Below are 14,021 nucleotides of genomic sequence, written 5' to 3'. Positions count from 1 at the left end.
CCATTTCAATTGGGCCAATTTGATCTTACCAATATGGACCTTTGAGCCATTCTTACCCTGAAGCAATTGAACCTTTCAAATGTCATGTGGTGTTTTGAAGTGGAAACATAGTTCCATAAGTCATTTCCTTTAAGTTATACATCATGAACCCACTTTAGCCAGAAGTTGTCTTCCTTTTGAGAAATAATAGACCATGTTTGGTAATTTTTAACACAAGCAAAAGCTAAGCCCATAAAACGTTCACATCATATGATATTTGATCACATACAAAACATACAAGAATGTAAAACACATATCTGTCACAAATAAAAACCAAAAGAACATAACAGGAAACACATCATATATCACATTAAAAATCCAGTCTAATAGTCATCATCTCCTTCACCATCCTCTCCATCACCGGATTCAGCACCAACCTCCTCGTAATCCTTCTCGAGAGCAGCAAGATCCTCACGAGCCTCAGAAAACTCACCCTCTTCCATTCCCTCACCAACATACCAATGCACGAAAGCACGCTTTGCATACATAAGATCAAACTTATGATCAATCCTGGAGAACACTTCAGCAACACTGGTAGAGTTAGAAATCATGCAAACAGCCCTCTGCACCTTAGCAAGGTCACCACCAGGGACAACAGTAGGAGGCTGGTAATTGATACCACACTTGAACCCTGTTGGGCACCAATCCACAAATTGAATGGTGCGCTTGGTCTTGATGGTGGCAACAGCAGCATTGACATCCTTAGGGACAACATCACCACGATACATCAAGCAACAAGCCATGTACTTTCCGTGGCGAGGGTCGCATTTTGCCATCATGGAAGATGGCTCAAAAGCAGTGTTGGTGATCTCAGCAACAGAAAGTTGCTCATGATATGCCTTCTCAGCAGAGATAACTGGGGCGTATGAGGAAAGCATGAAATGGATCCTTGGGTAAGGAACCAAGTTGGTTTGGAACTCAGTTACATCAACATTTAATGCTCCATCAAACCTCAGGGATGCAGTCAAGGATGATATCACCTGCAAAATTCAATTGAATTTCCAATTAAGGATTTAGAGTTTTGACCTAATCAAATGATCTCAATTTCAATTTAGGAACAAGGAGCTTCAAAACCTCATCAAACTAAATTAATTTCAATATACAATTCAGGTGAGCTTGCCACAACAACAAGGTTGTTGTTTAGTAACAATGAGATCATGAGCTCAAATCTTCGAAACAACTTCTCCGCTTGCAGGTTAAGGCTGCTTACATTTGCAGCCTCTCCAAACCCCACTAAATAGAGCCTCGTGCAATGGGTCACCCTTTGTCAAATGTAGTGTCTCAACATCATATAATCAAATCAAAATATACACCTAATCTCATACTATTCCTGTGTCTGAACAGGACTCCTAATTTTACCATCATTTGATGGACAAGTTGAAATTTGTAATAATCTCTGATTCACATACACATTTTATTCCATAATTCAAGTACTAATCTATACATCAAATTAAAAAACCAAGATTGCAATAGAGATAAACCTGAGAGACAAGGCGATTGAGGTTGGTATAAGTAGGGCGTTCAATATCAAGTGAGCGCCTACAGATATCATAGATAGCTTCATTATCAAGAAGAACAGAGACATCGGTGTGTTCAAGGAGGGAATGTGTTGAAAGGACGCTGTTATAGGGTTCCACAACTGATGTAGAAACCTGAGGTGAAGGATAAACGGTAAAACCTAGCTTCGATTTTTTACCATAATCAACAGAAAGACGCTCCAATAGAAGCGAACCCAGACCCGAACCGGTTCCACCACCAACTGCATTGAACACCAAGAAACCTTGCAGACCGGTGCAGTTATCCGCAAGCTTACGGATCCTATCAAGGCACACATCCACAATCTCCTTTCCAACTGTAACAATCACCAAAACGCACCGTTTTAGTAATTTCAGAAACATCAACAATTTCATTGTTTATTTTAATAGTGAATACGACTAAATTTTCATGTGTACTAATTTGATAATAAATAAAAAACTCATTGATACGAATGCGAGTTAAAATAGTTTCCTATAGGGATTATTTTGGACTTTTCGATTTTCGAGAGATTACATGCGAAAAAGTATAAATTGCTATTAGAGTTAGTTAGTTAGTTACTGGTGTAATGGCCACGGGCGAAGTTATTTGCGGCGTCTTCTTTGCCGCTGATAAGTTGTTCAGGGTGGAAGAGTTGGCGGTAGGTTCCGGTTCTGACTTCATCAATGACAGTGGGTTCGAGATCTAAAAAGATGGCGCGTGGGACGTGTTTTCCGGCGCCAGTTTCGCTGAAAAACGTGTTGAATGCATCGTCACCTCCTCCAACGGTGTTATCACTTGACATTTGTCCATTAGGCTGCAAAAACAAAAAAGATTCAGATAAAATTGAAATTGAAAATTTGAAGAAATTGAATAATAATAATAATATTGATGATACCTGAATACCGTGTTCGAGACAATAGAGTTCCCAGCAAGCGTTTCCGACTTGAATACCGGCTTGACCGATGTGGATTGAAATGCATTCTCTCATTTTGAAGAGAAAGAAAATGAAAATAAAAAATGAGGTTGAAGTGGCGTTTATTAAGACGCCTTCTTCTTCTTCTTATGGTTTCTATGGTGAATCGGAAATGTTTGTATGGGAGTTATATATAGGGAAGGGAAGAAGAAAAAAGAGGGGCTAAATTTCAAATCTGTGGTTTAGATTTTTTAATTGACTTTGACAGCTCAGCAAGGGTTATCTTGTTTTTTATGTTTCTAGAATTTCTATATTTATGGCACACTTTCCCAGGTTATTATAAAGAAAAAATAATATGTGATAATATTTTTATTATTTTATTTATCATCAAATTATATTTTTACCATAAAAAACATCACAAAAAAACAAGCATTTACCTCTTAATAGAAAAGATTCTTCTTCTGTTTCAGCCTGTTGGAATTTAGATTTTAGTCTGATTTGGATAGGATTGAAATTCCAGGAATACCATTGGTTTATGTTCTTGCTGCAACCAAGACATATACCATATTTTGTACTTTTTATAAATAAATTTAATTATTTCACATATATTAAAAGGAAATTAGTTATAATATAATTAATTGCTTTGATTTAATAAAATAGTATAAATAATTATAGTTATTATTCAACATGTTATATATGAAAATTTGTTTCAATTAAATTTTATGATATAAACTACAAATACAGTTAAATTTGTGTATATTTAAGACAAAAAAAGTATTGATGATTTCTTGTAAAAGATTGTGGGTAAGAGAAGTGCAAAGAAGCATACTATACCTACCAGAAGGTAAATAGGCCCAATATTTGGTGGGCTCACACCACTACATACTTCATAGCTCTTAGAAAGTTTAAATTTAAACCGAAATAGTTGTTTGGAACCCCAAACTTTTAGAAGAGGATCTTAATCTTGCCTACATGCACCTTAAGCAAAGTCACAAATGTATTTTGTTTTTGTAATTAAAAAAACACACAAATAAGTATTGGGGAATGGGGATTATTTGGTGAGTTGTTGAAATGAAAACATAAAGAGAGACATCAATGCCTTGCAAAGGAAACTTCATATGTTAGGAACATATTTGCGAGCTCATTGCCCAATTAGTCAAAAATTAAAAAAAGTATAGGTATTAAAAGGACCATGTTTGGCTAAGAAATCAGTGTAAGCATTACCCTCGTCTTGTTAAAGGTATTGAATTGCCAATATTGTGACGAGAATAATGTATCTCCTCATATAAGGAGATAACTTATCTCTTCTAGCCAGTAAAAATATGACATGTGTGTTATTTTGTTTATTTAAAAAAAATGATGAAACATGACACATGTTATGATTTCACTGACAGGAGGAGATAACTTATCTCCTTATGCCATAAGATATTTCATTCATTCCCTATTGTGAAATAATACATGTTAAAGGAGATGTGGTGATCGACTCAGACTCACACCACTAGTTTGCAAATGGTAAGAAAGAATGGATGAGAAAATTGATTGAGCAAGCGTTAATCTTCCACATTTATTGGAAACATTAAGTTTTCAAGTGATTAGTGCTTAGGGACAACGTCTTTAAACATGCTCTTTTGAATTTACACGACAGCAACTACAGTTAAAGTATAAAAGATCACATGATATTCTTCTTGAATTTAAATTTGTTTAGAATAGCATGTTACAGAAAAGATAGACCAAGTTCAGCTAATGTACACAATAATACAGCTTACATATTTGATAGACGTAACAACTTCAACAAGCTGTTAACGAAAAATGAAATATCAATTGTTTGCATTTTGTTGGGACAAAGAGAGACAGCAAACATTGTAGGGCCAAATATCAGATTATCCATTGGATTGGCATATAAATGAGCATAAAACAAGTGCAAATTGAATAACTATGTTATTTTAGACTAGTAGTTTTTTTTAATGGTCCTTATAGCTATTTAGTATGATATACAATTTGCAAAATGATCTTGAACTAACGGCTACAGGTGCAAAATTGTTTATCATTATCTACAACAACCAAACATTTATCTCAAATCGACTAGTCTATTATTTACTAAAACATTAAAATTGGATGGAAAATGTTACATAAAGTTATTGTTAAAAAGTAAGTTTCACATTGTCTATTTAGTTATCTCAAAAATGATTTAAATACATGTTAGACTACTTTTATATTGTTACCATTGATTTTAATATTGAAAAATATTCAATTAAAAACAACCAACGGAATCGTTTGTGGAATAAAACCACGTAAGGCTATCACTAGAAGGCATTAACATAATATTATTGTTACACGAACAGAATTCACACTTGGAGCATAACAAATCACATGCATGTAATGTTTTAAGGAAAATTGCAATTTTTTTATGGAATATGGTAGTGGACAAATAACATATGATATAAACTATGATTGATTGGTGAGAAGGATCAAATATTATATGCTTTGTTTGGATAAACAATCATGGTTTAAGGTAATGGAATAATGGAGAAAATAGGAAGTACTAGATTTCCTCATACAACAGAGGCACTCACCGGATAATTAGGTAATATAAAGCAAATTAGGCTGTCATGAATATGATGGATTTTCAAGTGATGTATGGTAAGTTTTGGAACCATTTTAGTGAAAAGGATTTAATACCCAACACACATAAGCATACAAATTAATCTCCTCTCCTCTTTTGTGCTTGAGAATTAACTTTAAAGCCTGAAAAAGTGGCAACTGAAGCAAAAAGTTTAAGCTGACAGATTATCTTTATTACTATGGACTCTTGGTCAGGACATAAAAAATCAATGGGTGATTCCTGAAATAAGCAAATGCCAAACAATGCATATGTCACACTTTAAAAAAGAGACAGGCTAAAGCATCCATTTGAAACTTAAAATCTAAAAAAATTAGATTTTCCATTCTGTTTCATAACTGAAGCCTACAGTGTTTAGAAGAATGCAGAGTCCTAATGCAATATGGCACACTAACCTCCTAATTTAGGAATCACTGCTTAATGAATAAAAGAAAAAAATTTAAAAACAAAACGTAACATTCTGATGAGCTCGAGACAGAAAACGGGACAATGTTCAGGACATGTGATTTCTATTCTCTAAAGTGATAAGTGTGAAGACCATCATTGAAATAATTGCTTCCGTGCCTATCAGTGATAAAACAACCCAGGAAAAGGAAACAGAATAATTTGAAAAGGTAAGGCATATTAGAAGCAAATGGATTAAAGTTGAAAAACAAAACCTAACTTGGTTGTAGGAAATTCCACTGAATCTATAATCCAGGAAGGTCTTTGTTTGATAATGACAGATAGAAAGGAAATTTACATATGAAGAGAATCAATATGCTCCCAAGAGAGTTCAAACATTAGACAGAATGCACATTTTATATAGGAAAATATGTAAAAGTCACTATGCTAAAACAGAAATACTCAAATACTACTACAGGATGCAAATGATTGCTTCACTATAAGAATGAAAGAGTATGGAAAATATAGGAGGATAATAGTCACATCCTAAAGAATGAGAACTATTAAAGAATAGGAAATTAGACCAGAAATGAGTGAAAATAATAGTGTTTAAGCCATTCAAAGTCACAGTCTGCAGCTATAGAAAGGTATCTCTTTCTTTTTAGTTTCTTTCTGAAATCTTTAAGGGACTCTTGAACATTAGATTCATATAAGCATAAAGTAAAGAACATAAGCACAATATTCATTGCTCAATTCACTGCAAACCCTGATCAGACAAATTCACAAAAAATAAGGCTATAGTGTTTATGCAATACAAGCCATGCTGCACCTGCATCAGTGAAGCACATAAAGGTAGGGAAAAGTAATAAGATTTTTGATTCCACAATGCTCCCTGACATTATTCATGGACCACATTAGATCAAAATGTTTTTTTTCCCTTTTTCCATCTTCCAGTACAACATTTCCCACACACAAAACAGTGAATTTCTTCACTTTGTCCAAAATCACCTCAACAGAATCGTTTGACCAAAAAGGTCCTCTACAAATCACACCCCCTTATTGGATTCAACAAATAAAAAATAAGTAAAAATCGATGCTTTGCCCTAAACCCCAAAGAAAAACATACACGTTAATGCAGCAACACCGGCATAAAAAAGACACAAAAAATCAACACCACAAAACAAAAATATAAAAGACAAGTAGCTAACAAAAACAAATCAATGTATTAAAAAAATGAGAAGAAAAAAAACCATACATACATTGTCTCTGTGATGATCAGTAATGAAAAAAAGAGTACAACTTTAAGGATACATACATTTGAAACTCAACAAATCATGAAAATCCTTGATACACTGTGTTCTTCTTCTTCTTCCATTACTTGGCATTTATAGTCCATGGTTGATGACCAATATGTATGCTCCTCTTTCTTCTTTTCAATCTCAGGTAAATGGAAAAAACAAAAAGGTTTTGTTTTTGGTGCAAAAAGCAGATATTGATGAAAACCCAAAAAAAAAGAAACAAAATTTATATATGGGGATGAAATTGGAAATATATATAGTTATATAGATATAGATATTTATATATAATATATATTAATATGCCTGGCTCCATCCTGTCTGCCTTTTTTGAAGCAAATGAAGAAAGAAGAAAGAGAGAGGAAGCTACATTGTAGAATGGTTCTCTCAATCTCATTGTTGTTCTGTTTCATCTCTGAATAGAAGTGAACAAGGTTTGTGTTACAAAGGGAAGATGAACAGATACCTCTTTTGGATGAACAAGGGTAAAAGGGTCATTGCAATAAGATGAAGACAGAACAAGAACAACAACAACATGAGGTACCATGTCATCATCATCATCATCAACAACATCATCCATTGCTGCAAAACAGAACATGTTGTTTTATTGTTTCTCTCTCTCTCTCTCTCTATGTCTAGTTTTTGTTGTGTGTGAGGATGTCTAAAATGGGAAAAGTGATTGGTTGAAGAAGTGATTATTTGAAGGCATTGGGTTTTTTTTGGGTTTAGGGAAAGTGGGAAAAGGCCGGTGAAAGGCCATTTTCAACTTTCTCTTTGTTCCTCTTTCTGCTAATACTCACCGTTTTGTCTCTCCTATGCACTACTCTACCCTTTTTTCTAATTTTTCCCTTTTTTTTCTTTTCTTTTTGGTATCTTCTGAGTTTTGACTATAAATTTGCTAGATCCAACTGTGATATAATATTATATGGCATTATTCAATATTTTCCATATAATGGAAACTTAATTTATATTAAATTATGGAAAATATTACTTGTTTACCATATAGCGTTTAATGAAGATTTGAAAAGAAAATATTGAATAAACATTATTTTTCTTTACTTTTTTAAAGAAGTCAGTATGAAGTAAAAATACTAATATTTAGTACCTGGTTTAAAATAGTTAAATTATTATTTAATATCAGCTGGATTAGTTCATTATTATTTAATTGAAAGTACAATTCATCTTACCATAAAATTAAAGAATGATATTTATTATTGCACTCATTTACATATTTGAATTATTAGTATTTAATACTATATATGACGATTTTTTAAATAAAATTGATAGTAAAATATTTATTTAAATTTTAGCCAGTTTGGACTAGTCCCTAATAGAAGAACACAGTACTTTTTTTTTATTTTCCATCAAATCAATTAATCATTTAATCTCTCCTAAAATAATTAGTACCCTAAAAAGTGACGCATCAACAAAATTATAATGATGTTATTTGAAAATTTTAAATTTAAATTTTTATAACAAAGCATATTATCCTTAGTTCTCTCTTATTTTTTAATAATAATAACTTACAATTGTTATAATATGGTTATCCAAATAATATTATTTTTAAATTAATAATATAATCCATAGAAAGATTAAAGTGTCCATGGTTGTAAGTTTTTAGCTAAATATGCCTGGTATATTTATTGTGATACCATTTTGGTTTTTATTACAAGTTGAAGATTTTGATGGTTCTTTTTTGTAATGTATTTTGTATGATTTGTGTAATATTTAATTCCCTTATTTGACATTTGTTTTTAATGAGAAAGGTAAATTGATTAACTTTTCAATAAATAATTGGAGGGTAAAATTATAATGTTATATACTATGATATATTTCATAAACCAATAAGATTAATTATTCTTATTAGAGCAAAATTAGTTAATCTTATTAATATATAACTCAATTAAAACTATTTTATAATAACAAGCAGACAAAATTAGTTTTACAACGAAATTAAGAAACTAAAATAAATCTAAATATTGTATAAATATAAAATTATGTGAATAAAAGTTTCTGAGTAGTGAAAAAATCTTGTTAATTTTAAGTTTACATGTTTTATAATAAAGTTTAAAATATGTGCACTGACAGTGCAAATTTTTGTACGCTATCAGTACATCATCCACCATTGATTTATATTACTTTTATTTGACAGTCAATAATAATTAATAAATCAATGGTAGATGATTGACTAATAGTGTAAAAAATATTTACACCGTCTGTATACATATTGAATCCTTTATAATATACTCCTGTTTGCATCGGTGTTATAAAAAGAAAGAAAAAAAAGGACATTGGGGCACTGGCGTAAGGTTTGTTTTGAACGTTGCTCGGTATGTCGTGGCTGGTTGGCCATTTTGACTGAGAGACTTTGAAATGACGTGAGATCAATGTCACACCAACTTTTGACATATTTTATCGCTTATTTTAATACTAAGTTTTTAAAATTTACTTTTTATTTTAACTATTAATTCTAGAAATACTTAATGTTTTAGATTTATTCACTAATTTAAATTATTGGATTTGTCCAGAATTATTGGCTAAAATAAAAAATAAATTTAACAAATTTATTATTGTATTAAGTGGATTTCTCACCCTACTTAATAGTGTATTAATTATTAAAAGCACTTTTTTGTATTCTCATGGATTTTATTGCATTCCCCAATTCTTCAAAGGTTTAAAACTTTTTACTTATGTTCTTTCATTCCCGTGACGGATCCAACAAGTACCAAATACGTTCTCCTTCTTTTTCTAATCCTTCTATCTCTATCAACGGAGTCATGAGATTATAATCAGGTAAAATCTCTTTTAAATTTTTTACACGCATGACTCAAATTCTGAATTATTATTACGCAAGGGAAACATGCCACCTTAATTAACCGTTGGTGCTTGAGAAACGTGTTTGTATAAAAAAACATGCATGCAGAGCTTAATAACACCTAGAGGCTTAAAAGTTTAAACGGAATTTGCACATCCAAATTTTTTATATAACATGTAGAAAGGGTAGAAATACATATAACTAAAAAAACATTACCTGGGAATTGAATACTATATTTATTATCGAATTTTTAAATAAACAGCCTTGCAATTTTATAAAATGTTAAATAGGTTAAGTATCATACACTTATAACAAATCAGCCTAAAAACTCACATAATTATAAAACAATGGTGCTTAAACCTATATACAAACATACGATCACACCCATGGCCTGTGTTTTGTTGTACAGCAAGTAAATGTGCACCACATGCACCAACTATGACCTTGCAGACCAAGACTAAACATACAAAAACGACCCCATCCATTATTGCCTGAATAATAATATGTCATGTCATTCATATTTCTATATTAATGATAAAGGGAAAACACATGAGTTTCTGCATCACGGAAGCTCTGCGATACCACATGAGTTTATGTAGCAACGCTAAATACTTTAATTGGTGGAGGATGTTGTGGTTCTCAGTGGTCTGGTTTGTTTGGTTAATGAGGAATGAGGTTGTTTTTTGGGACACGAAGTTTAGTGTTTTGAATGTTTAGAATTTTATTAAGATTCGATCTTAGGTTTGGTTTTGTGCTCAGACCGAGTGTTATTTGTTTTCTTCTGCTAGTTGGTGTATGGACATTTTGTCTTGTATTTTAGCTTCTTTGTGATTTTGTTCCTCTTTGTGTTCTCTTTAGGTTAGCACCCCTTGTGCTCTTAATCCAATTCTCTTGCTTATAAAAAAAAAGATAAAAGGAAAACATAAAATAAATACTCATATAGTATTTTATGTTTTTATATTTTATCTTTTATAACTTTTAATTTCATGCTTATATAAATTTCTATAGTTTATCAATATCTATATTTATATCTATACTTCTATACTATTAATAAAGTCAAAACAAATAATAATCATCATATAATTTTTATGTTCCAAATTGATCCTCTGTAACTTATCTCATTAATAACTAATATAAACTGTTACATATTACTTTTTTTGCTTTCATTCTTTATATTAATATATCATTCATCTTTCACACACATTCTTGTGTATATTTCCACTATTTGTTATGTTCATATATTGTATCGTTTATATTTAATTTGTTTTTTCTTAAATAGTATAACATAGTGTTATAAAAACCGGTTTGTGCCGGGCGGTTTAATCAGTAAACCGGTCTCAATATCGATATGGTACAGTAATTATACCGGTCATGCAATCATACCGGTTAAAATTGGCCAAAATTGGTCATACCGGCCGATTTTCAATTGAACTGTACTAGTCATACTGACCATTTTTATTTAAAATTAAATTTTTAATGAAATTGAAAAAAATATTGATTTTTTATTGATTTTTCAACATTAATAGTAATACATTATATTTTTATATCTAATTTCGCCGGTATGTGATTTAATTAGTGAACCACTAGTTGAACTACTATATTACTATACCAGTACCCTAAGTGGTTTGATGATCGATACGATATTAACAACACTGATATAACATGATACTAATACATTATATATTAGAAAAAATATGAATGCAGATCGATTTTATGTGTCGATCAACATGCTAATATATTATAATTGTAATGTACCTGAAAATAATAAAGAAATTTATTTAAAGACATTATCATAAATTCGTCTTTGCCCTCCATCTTTATAAATCGCCTACCCATGAGTTATGACAAAAGTAATATCACCGTTACCTTTGATGTTCTAGTAATGTATGACTTTACTAGATTCTCAGAATGACCTAAAAGTTAAATTTTTAATTTATGTGAGCGATACTTATTGAAATAGGTAGTCACACAATCCAAAAGAAATTAATTTTTTACCCAAAAGACTGAATAATAACCTTCAATACTACCAAAAAATAAATATCAATATACTTTTGTCCCAAATGTAAACAAATTTAATTACTTTTACAATTTCAAATGTTATTTTTAATTGAAACAACTTTCCACATATCACGTGATGAATAGTAATTATTTATTATTTTATTATTAAATCAAAGTAATTAATTACCTTTTAAATGATAGTTTTATGTGAAATTAGTTTAGGAAAAACAAATACTGGATGAAGTAATTGATAAATAAATAATAAATATTTTCTTGAACAGCAATTAAATGTGATTTTTTTTCTATAAAAAAAATACTCTTATACAAGATGTTTATCATGAGTTGAGGTTGAGCCTTAGAAATTAGAATATGAAGTGTTCAACCCTTGTAATAATATGAATCCCCTATCTCTATGGTGATTATAACAAAGGAGCTTTATATTCCTGTGCTAAATGTTCTTGTAATGGGACAAATATCATATATTTTCTACTGGAACGAGACATTATTATAAACAACATATGATTTCTATCCCTCGAAATGTCTACATATGTTGGGTCAGTTCAGCTAATGTAGTAACATCTTTCATGTTGAAGATGTATAAATATTTTTTATACGGAAAGTAATTCATAAAAATAATGTGCCGGACATAACATAATATATTAATAAACTCTACTGCTTTGATCTTTTAAACTTAGTGCTCGGTAGATAAATGATTAAACAAAGTAATCAAGTGGCACAAATGTGTTCAATTGTATTTTTTATGGACTATGATGATATTCAGTTTCTATGTTAACATAGAGTCCTCACTTAGAGAATTAATCATTTTGGAGTGTGTGATCATCCCTCCAAAAAAGTGTTACATTTAAAAATTGATCTATTAACATTTTAATTTATTTCAATATATAATAAGACTTTATATTATTGGACCAAGCACGAAACCCCACATGGCAGTAGTACAGCTAAGCAAAAATATGATTAAGAACATGAAAAGTGATACGGAAAATGCATGGCAACAAGAGAGAACTGTTCAGGCAGATATAATATACTCTATGGTATGTTTGTTTATTTAGTATAACTGTCTCTTTCAAGAGTTAAACATGTAAAACAAAAGATGGTACATTTAAAGGAAGATAGAAAGTAGATGAGTGTAATCAATTAATTGTTAAATAGCTAATAAATGTGCTGGTAACAATAAATGGAATAGCCGCACTGTCCCTATATTTAGAATTCAGATCCCTATATTTATGCATATTCAAGCTGTTTTATTATATGTTTTGTTCAGTGACTTCAACGCTATGTTACACCCCCACCACTAAATATTGACGACAACATTTAATATTCTTCCTATTTCCCGCTCTATCAGACAATTATAGTAATTCATTTGAAAATATGTAAAAGTATGGAAAATAGGGTATATCTAATTTGGAAGATATAATTTCATCTTAAATATTTGTAATATTTCAACTTGAATATTAATTTATTTATTCATCACGATTGATCTCTTGGGTAAAAAAGTGGGAAGGGAAATTGTATATGCATTTTTAAAAGAAATGAAGATTGAGGAAACGACTAACTTAACTCTAGATGTAAATACATTGTGAAATTAAATTTAAAGAACCCAATGTGTTACGTCCAAAACTTTTTTGCATTATAAATTAATAATGGTACATTTTGACATTGTTATAATACTTTGACTGTAATAATACTTTGGTTAAAAATGGAGTCATAAGTTCGTTCACTGATTAAAGGAGAAGTTTAAGGAATTGAGTGAACGGAGTCGACGATTTAAATTTCATCACAACAAATATTAACATACTAACAATTATCGATTAAAAAAATATGAACAAAAAATAATTAAAAACACAAATTGGAGTTAACTCACATTTTTGTGTGTTGATAAATGATATTCCCTCATTCATTTTATGGGTAAGAAGCTATTTCTTGAATACATGATCATCCATGTTAATAATATTATTCTAAGAAATGAAAAAAAATAGGTTTTAATATTATACAGTACCTGAAAATTCAAAATTCATTCAGAACTTACCCCACTAGCCAAGCATTCGTTGATGAAGTACAGACTGTTATGCACACTAGTAATAATAAATGAAAGATATCCGATAAAATTCAATCCCAATTTCAGAAAATCACCTAAGATTCAAATATGGGTTGGGCCTCGACCCAAATATCCAACTAAACAATCAAAACTCAACAGTCTTTGCAGTTAGTAATTAGTGGCCATTGCTTTAATTTCATCATATGTGTTTTTTTTTCATTCCTTCTAATAGAAGTTGTGGATCTATGTTATGGGTAAGCATAATTTGTTATGGAAATTGAACTTTTCAATTAGTTTTTGGTTAAGGAAAAATGTTTATGATTATGATGAGCCTAATAGCGACATACATTTTAGGCACGAGTTTCCTTGGCAACAGCCATAGGGAC

At 30.7% G+C, this 14,021-nt stretch overlaps 1 protein-coding gene across 1 annotated transcript; it reads right to left on the bottom strand.

Moving 5' to 3' along the window:
• Positions 225-2,694, bottom strand: LOC109328538 (tubulin alpha chain-like). The gene is made up of 5 exons (XM_019562044.1): positions 2,579-2,694; positions 2,450-2,548; positions 2,134-2,368; positions 1,521-1,891; positions 225-1,019 (listed from the first exon to the last, which is right to left on the bottom strand). The coding sequence occupies exons 2-5, from the start codon at positions 2,540-2,542 to the stop codon at positions 363-365; spliced, it is 1,356 nt and encodes a 451-aa protein (XP_019417589.1). The 5' UTR covers positions 2,543-2,548; positions 2,579-2,694; the 3' UTR covers positions 225-362.

Source organism: Lupinus angustifolius, chromosome LG15 (assembly GCF_001865875.1).
Source record: "Lupinus angustifolius cultivar Tanjil chromosome LG15, LupAngTanjil_v1.0, whole genome shotgun sequence".
Lineage (NCBI taxonomy): Eukaryota > Viridiplantae > Streptophyta > Magnoliopsida > Fabales > Fabaceae > Lupinus > Lupinus angustifolius.
Note: the sequence above shows the minus strand (reverse complement) of the source record. Positions and strands in the feature narration are given on the sequence as shown.